This window comes from Brienomyrus brachyistius, unplaced genomic scaffold (assembly GCF_023856365.1).
Source record: "Brienomyrus brachyistius isolate T26 unplaced genomic scaffold, BBRACH_0.4 scaffold846, whole genome shotgun sequence".
Lineage (NCBI taxonomy): Eukaryota > Metazoa > Chordata > Actinopteri > Osteoglossiformes > Mormyridae > Brienomyrus > Brienomyrus brachyistius.
The window spans coordinates 39,583-47,413 of record NW_026043121.1 but is presented as its reverse complement, the minus strand read 5'-3'; the positions used below and the strand labels follow the sequence as shown (position 1 = coordinate 47,413).

General features: G+C 45.1%; 1 protein-coding gene across 2 annotated transcripts; it reads right to left on the bottom strand.

Annotated features, from left to right (window-relative positions):
• Window positions 1-2,244: 2,244 nt before the first annotated feature.
• Window positions 2,245-6,433, bottom strand: LOC125729872 (5' exonuclease Apollo-like). 2 transcript variants are annotated; one of them, XM_049005711.1, is made up of 5 exons: window positions 5,833-5,947; window positions 5,451-5,504; window positions 4,760-4,925; window positions 4,075-4,257; window positions 2,245-3,762 (listed from the first exon to the last, which is right to left on the bottom strand). In XM_049005711.1, exons 3-5 carry the CDS (start codon window positions 4,860-4,862, stop codon window positions 2,627-2,629), a joined length of 1,422 nt encoding a protein of 473 aa, XP_048861668.1. In that variant the 5' UTR covers window positions 4,863-4,925; window positions 5,451-5,504; window positions 5,833-5,947; the 3' UTR covers window positions 2,245-2,626. The 2 variants fall into 2 exon arrangements, with proteins under 2 accessions (XP_048861668.1, XP_048861667.1); XM_049005710.1 differs by lacking the exon at window positions 5,451-5,504 and having other exon boundaries at window positions 5,833-6,433.
• Window positions 6,434-7,831: the final 1,398 nt, after the last annotated feature.

The following is a 7,831-nucleotide window of genomic DNA, read 5'->3' as shown; positions in this document are numbered from 1 at the left end:
CTTATCCTATTTAGGGTCATAGGGGTCCAGAGCCTATGGGCGCAAGGCAGGGAACAACCCATTGCAGGGCACTCACACACAGCATCCACTCACACACAGCATCCACTCACACACAGCATCCACTCACACACAGCATCCACTCACACGCCATCCACTCACACACAGCATCCACTCACACACAGCATCCACTCACACGCCATCCACTCACACACAGCATCCACTCACACACGCCATTCACTCACACACAGCATCCACTCACACACAGCATCCACTCACACGCCATCCACTCACACGCCATCCACTCACACTCAGCATCCACTCACACGCCATTCACTCACACTCAGCATCCACTCACACACGCCATCCACTCACACGCCATTCACTCACACACAGCATCCACTCACACACAGCATCCACTCACACACAGCATCCACTCACACACAGCATCCACTCACACGCCATCCACTCACACAAAGACACCTATGGACAAGTTTTAACTCACTAGCCTCATACTGTTTTTAGACTGTGGTGGGGGGAGGACCAGAGTACCTGGAGGAAACCTCACAATGGCACGGGTAGAACATGCAATTGGCACACACATGAAGCCATAGCAGAAACTCTAACCCTGGTCCCAGATGTGTGAGGCAACAGTGCTAACTACTGCATTACCATGCCACCTATGATTTACTACGTGCTAATTTCCACATAACATTGTCTGAAAGTGTTTTACATTATCCCTGTCCAAAGCCCCCAGTGCGCAAGCCAGAGGTGACAGTGGCAAGGAGAAACTCCCTAAAAGGAAGAACCAGAGTTAAAGGGGGAGTCCATCTTCCAGGGGCCGGCAGAGGGAGTCAAATGATCAAGATGGTATAGTCCTAATTTGTGCTGTCCAAACTTTAAGATTTCAGTCTCAAAAGCTGGGAACAGGCAGATGTAGGCAGGCAGGTACATATACTGCTTCTGATGGCAGGATGAACAGTGGTACAGCAGCAGGGAAGGAAGGAGACATCACAGGGATGGGGGGCAGACAGGAAATACATCATAGGTAGTAGAGGCATCACTAAATATACACTGTGTAAAGAAGTGTTTTCTCAAATTCAGTTTAAAACGTTCTTCCGCTAATTTCCACCTATGGAGTAGGGGAAATAAAATGTGCAATTAGCCAAAGTAAGGGACACTAGAGACAGTGCAAATGGCTAGGTGAGGGCAAAACATACGTTCCGACAGATAAGGCCATGGCAGCATCAGTAGGAAGGAGAGGGAGGTGGGAATGCAGGCATGGGGAGTCCCTGAAACATCAGCACTCCAGTTCCACAAGGGGAATGACAGCACTGACAGGTCAGTTCATCCAAAGCCAATGACACCGATCCCCACCCAGCTCTACACCTCACACTACAGGCCTGACTGGCAGTGAGCAGTTAGCTAGAACTACAGTCCCTATAAGCTAGACTAAACCAATGTATCTTTAGTCTAGACTTGAATATTGAGAGTGAGCCTGAATCTCACAAATTATCTGGGAGACCATTCCACAGCTGCAGAGCTCTGTAAGAGAATGTTCAGCAGCCTGCCGTAGCTCTTTCAACTACAGGTACTAATAGAAATCCTTATAATTTACAATGGAAATCAGTCGCTTCGCAGTGTGGCTCAGTTCTTGATGCCAGTGGAAAAGTGCCACTACTTGTCTATATAGATATAAAGTTTTCTGTAATTTCTTACATTCTTGAGAGAAAACGTTACTATTAATGCAGAATACTATACTTTTTCATTTAATCGTAAAAGGGAACTGTAACATTTGGTTTTGACACCGATCAGCCTCAGGACGAAGATGATAGTATAGAGCAGATGATGTTAATAGGGCAAATAGCACACATCTCTTAAGGACGTGGAGCTTGGCTGAGTTTCCAATGAATGCCCAGGTACAAGTGTAAACAGAACTGAAATACTAGGAATATTTAGCACTATAAAACTGTATTTAAAAAATGCAGCTGGTCCTCCAGAGGTAACGGTCCTTTACCACTAGGTTTCTGTTGGCTGTTTTAAGAAAATGTCATTATGTAGCAGCAAGGACAGAGTTATTACAAGCACTCTCAGACAACAAGTTAATGTTATAAGTAAAATCCCATGACAAGGTCACTGTTCATAATGCAAGCAAGTGTTAGAAAATGCATGTTATTAATAATACAAAGTGAGTCAGGGCCACAGCTGGCAAGCAGACAACCAATTATTCAGCTCAGACGACTCTAGGACATGAGCCAAAGCCTTTATTAAGACAAGAAATATTAAGTATATTTTACAAGCATAAAGAATACAGGTGCCCTGGACAACTAGAAGTTTTTCATCTAACTTATAAAAATATGAAGGTAGTGTCTGAACATTTCCATATTGTATTCCAAAAAAACAAATGAATTAATGTACAGAAACAATACAACTATTCAGAGAAGACAATGTCCTGCTCCTTCACAAATGAGGGAACAATACTGGCACTAAGAGCTTCCTGAATGACCCGACATGGATTATACCACTGTGAACTAAAAGATTGTGGAAATGGTGAGCTTCCTGAATTAGAAATTGGCAATGATTTATATCACAGCACAGAGGAACATGGAGAATGACAGCAGCCTATAACCTAATTTTTACAGGCCATGAGGAAGTGCTCCACAGCGCCGTGGAAGGTGCTCCATTCTTTTGGACATGTGCTCCAAGGGACCAGGCGGAAATTGTTTATGGAGTCACACCCAGTACACTCAAACCTTCCATGTATCTCTTCATCAAGGAAGGTCAAGGGCTCCTCTAACAGAATCATCTCTGGGTCATGCAGTTTAGTGGACGGAATTGGGTCTTCGTCAACACTACCATGAGCCCCCTGAGAGCCAGCAATTTTCCTCCCCCTCTCTGGGGACATGGTGGGCGGCTGAAGATACCCATTACCTTTGGGTGAAGGCTGGCCACTCTTAGGCTTCAGTGATGGGCCTAGGCTCAGCAGGGGGCCCGGAGGGTAAAGCATCCAGTCACTTGGAGTGAGCTGGCTGAGGAAAAAACTGTCAGCTATCTCCAAGTCATCCACAAGCCCTGCGGTGCCATTAGGTGCCCATGTGTCCCCAGGGCCGAGCTCAGACACTGCGTGGTGCAGGAATGAATGAGCACCTTGTCCATCCTCACCTACATCTGAGTCCTGTTCATCAGAGGGGCTAGGCTTGCATCTGAAGGGGGATGCTTGAGCCCTCTGGGGAGAGTCAAACACCACACCACTGGCAGCAGGACGCGCCGTTATGGCCAAGCGGGAGCAACAGGCAGACTCCTGCTCCAGTCCCTGGATCATGCCCCGGCGGACAGACTCTGGAATGATGGTGGGGCGGCATCGCTTGCGGGGCGACACTAAAGCGGAGAGCCGGGGCACACAGGGCCCTACGATGGGCACCAGAGAGGCTGGCTGCAGGGCTGAGACAAAGTCCTCCAGCTCTTGGAAGGAAGAGTGGTCAGAATAGGGGACAACATGCACGCTGGGGTGAGTGGCGATTACCGGTCGACCCGTGGGCAGAATGGCTATAGTGGGTCGCTGCCGGTTCCAGAGCAGCAGGTTCGCAGCACATACTTCAGAATGGTCCACCACTCGGATTCGACCAGCGCCAGGCTCGGTGGTAAAGACATCAGGCAGCTCCAGCACATGCAGAATCCGCATGCGTTCGGGGCTCACCTCCACCCATGTCCTGAACTCCAGGGCCAGCTGCACTAAAAGGGTCTCCTTGCCCAAGGTATAGAGGCCTGTAGGAGCATACAAATAAGTAAGCATATATGGGCCACTAATTGCAGAAGCAAAACTATTCTGGCACTAACTTGAGAGCAGGACTTGCGTCAAAGCAGCCATGCTTCACACAGTCACACCTCACAGGCTACTGAATGCACCATACACTGCACATAATAAAATCAACATAAGAACCCATAATTGCCCCATCTTTAAAATGCAGACAACTGCACCTATTACAAAAGGAAGCAAAACAGGACTTGAATAGTCTTGGAAGGGAGGTAAAACAGAACTGGACAGACAGCTGAGAGAAAATGGAGCGGGGATCTCACCGATGACCACGTCGTGTCCTGTGTGTGCCCGGATGATCTCCTTGATTTGCTGGGTGGCCTGCTGGCGGGAGGGCAGGGAGCGGGTGGGGTCACAGTGCGTGTCATCCAGGTACAGCACGTCGATGCTGATGTGGTTCCTCAGGCTGGGGTCCCGCAGCATGGCTGCCGTGTAACGGAAGTCCCCTGCGACCGTGGGCCACTTGCATCAATGACAGCACAGCACATGGGCGGATTGTGGCCTACGGCCTACAACACATGACCGGCACTCCTATGACATTCTCTTTAAATATTGATAAATTGTTCCAGGGGTACCAGAGAAAGGCCCCAAAACGTTCCGGAGGTACCAGAGAAAGGCCCCAAAACGTTCCAGGGGTACCAGAGAAAGGCCCCAAAACGTTCCGGGGGTACTACACAAATGACCTAACCATGTGCTTGGATGCCAAGCTTCACTCACACCTGTGTGTGTTTCTGCCCACCTACAGGAGAGCAAGATGGAAAATCCAAAAATATGCATTCCAACATAACTGTACTGGTACTTGTGCAAATAGCAAACAGAGCTTCATCTTATTTCACAGAATTAGGATATTTTCTTTCAAACAATCCAGCATAACAAGCTTGTGGAAAAACAGCATTACAAAAACAATTCTTAACAATGTGAAGGTACCCCCCCCCCCGGCACACTCACCTGTAAAGAGGATAGTGCCAAAGTAGCCCTGGAAGAGGAACATGACAGCCCCAGGACAGTGGTTGGCATCCATGAGTGTAACTGTTAGCGTCTCCTTCCCCATGTCATCTAGAGGGAGCTTGTGTGCCTCGCCCACTTCCAGAGCATGGATCCATTTTTCTCTTACCTGTGGTATGTATGTAAATAAAACATTATTATTGTTATTAAAGTAACTGCTACAATTCCTTTTTAGATTTTATTTTATCATAATTTAATTTAATTGGAACACCATATCAAATTCTGTAAACCAGGGATCTCCAAATCCAGTCCTGGAAAGCTGCTGTCCTGTAGGCTTTCTATTGTACCTGGCTTCTGATGAGCCACACCAGTTCCGGGTATTTACCTGAGTTGGAGACCCCACTTCTATGCATTGCATGATATAATAATGGAAATAAAAGATCTGAAGAATCACTTATTGTTACACTCCTTTTAACAAAAGTATACATTTTTACATAATCTTAATTCATGTCCAGCTATCCAGAGAGCTAACCTTTTGGGGATCCACAGATAGACCCCAAATTAGTATTTTAGTATTTTTTTAAATCAACTTTACCCCCTGTTTTTTTCCAAAACTGCAGGTTTGTGCATGAGAAACGTTTTTCCTAAAATCTCTATCGCTTTATGACCTTATTTATCAAGAAAAAAGTAGTACCCAAGTTGATGGAACAATACCCTACTTCTAGGGCACTTTCTGGCTTCAGGTGTCCTAAAAAGGTTACATTGAAATACAAGGCAAAGTTAAAAGCGAAATTTTATATTTTTCTAAACAAAAACGGGAGACATGATTAACCAGCGCGTATTAATACATGTTTGAATATAATACCACTAAAGTACTCAAAATGTAATGTGGGATTCTACCTCTTTTGTAAATATGTAATACAGAAGAACTTTTTCAAGAATCGACAAATGAACGTGATTTCGTACAATTTTTCCGAAAAGCGAAACAGATCTGCTGAAATAGCTCTTTCTGGTGATGTTATGCTGGTTCCCGACACCAGCGTCAGAAACCCCATCCATTGCCCAGCCGAACCCACCTGCAATTTAAGCTTGAGCAGCTTTGCGCTGATCGGAGAGCAGTATATGGGTCGGTTAGCCCACGTAGATGTTAAACCCACCGTATGGTCACTGTGCATGTGAGATAGAAAGAAGAGACGTACGTGGCCACACTTCCGCACCTGCCAGAAGTCTACGGCCAAAGGCGTGTTTGGTATCACTCTGCCATTCATCTCCAAGGCACGCCGCTAACAACGTAACGATTATCGTAAATGGGTCTAAAAAAAATTATGAAAACAAATGATTATTCTCTAAATCAGGACTAACGGCAAAACTGTTTTTATACTCACGGATTTTAAAACGCCTCATAAAAGTAACTGATTTCAGCAATGTTAAAAAATAACCGCATGCGTTATAACCCTGGATATGCATCTGAATTAGCAAAAATAAACATTTTAAAAACAATACAAGCGACACGACAACACAGTCATCCAGCATGCAAGTCTAGCTATGAACGACGTTCTGTAAACTTCTGAAAAATCACTACTCGCCATCTAAATTATGGTAATATTGCAAATAATGAAAAAGAAAGTAGAAGCGACATCTACATGGCGCCATTTTTGTTATACTCCACGTCTTCCGAGACCTAAAAGAATTGATATGAAATTCAACCAATAGCCCAGTGGGGGCGTTCACGTGTTGGGCCAATGAGAGAGATGTAAACATGTGCTCGCGAAGGCCAGCACAGAAGGGATGATGTCGTAACCTATAACATTCTCCCGGTGTGACGGTTCCAGGGTAACATAAATGGGATGGAGATCAGATAAATATCTGCGGTTAAATCATCCGCGATTAAAATGTATGCTGTATGATACGCGGTGTCAGCTCGCGTTTAGGAAAATAGACTGTAAGCGATGGCGCATAAGAAAACGGTAAATACTCGTATGTTCAAAGTAGAGGATGTACTTAAATACAATTATTTTCTTACTTTCCCATAATGTCTAAACAAGTCATAATGAAAAGAAGTGCAACTATACATTTACCTGCATTTACTGCACCTTCTGCAAGGCTGCTTTCAAATCTGGTCTGTTTATGATACAAATTTGTAAAGTAGGGCTGAGACAAAGATACATTTTATTCAACTGCTATCATTTTTGTGATTTTTCATCATATTCTCACAGACTTTTTGTGATTTTTCATCATATTCTCACAGACTTATGCACAGGTCAGATTCTGGTTTAAAATTGCACACCACTGAGCATGATTTCACAGCCAGTTTTAGTTAAGGTGCTCACGTTACTCAATATGAAAAATATTATTTAATGTTAATAGACAGATAGAAGCCGAACACACATACCATTTGAAGAATAAGGGATCTTCAATTGATCCTGGGATTGCTGGGATATTGCGAGAGAGTGGTGTTGAGCTGCAGCGATTGTTTTGGGATTGTTTGTGATTGTTTTTGGGGTGTTTGGAACGTATATTCTGAGTGTTTGTGTGCTTTAATTGTTTAGTGGGTGGCTGTGTTATTTCTATTTATTGTTCTTATTTTGGTCGGCGTGAGTGCTTGTCTGTCCTGTCTGTTTATTAACAGCGCGATTGTTATGGGCAGTGAGCTGCGTTTTCTGTTCGCGTTTAACTCCGTAAAAAACACCGGCGGGGCGAAATACCTAATAATATCTAACGTCGGTAACGTTACTCAGCGCCAGAAAAGAACAGTTGCTCCTGAGCTCAGGGCTGGACTGGTAATCTGGCATACCGGGCAAATGCCTGGTGGGCCGACGCACTTGGGGGCTGGTCGATTTAATATGAATTATTTGGCCAAGGACCGGCCCATAAAGCAGGGACATCGGCCCATTGGTTCATTTTCTATACTGACACTGGGCTGGCCTAATCATCTCTTAACAGGCTCCACCCCTCCCCCTGTGTTTCTTGTGCCAGATGCAGTCAGTGGCTCAGAGCCAGAAATCAGTGGATTTAGGATGGAGAAGCAAAAGTGCAAGGGGGGTGCAGAGAAGTTGCGGGCCAAAAAAAAAAAAA

Coding starts and splice junctions, on each gene's coding strand:
- LOC125729872 (XM_049005710.1), bottom strand. CDS start 6,024: ATGAATGGCAGAGTGATACCAAACACGCCTTTGGCCGTAGACTTCTGG. Junction 4,926..5,832: donor TGCTCAAGCTTAAATTGCAG/GTGGGTTCGGCT, acceptor TACATACCACAG/GTAAGAGAAAAATGGATCCA. Junction 3,763..4,074: donor AGGACACGACGTGGTCATCG/GTGAGATCCCCG, acceptor ATGCTCCTACAG/GCCTCTATACCTTGGGCAAG.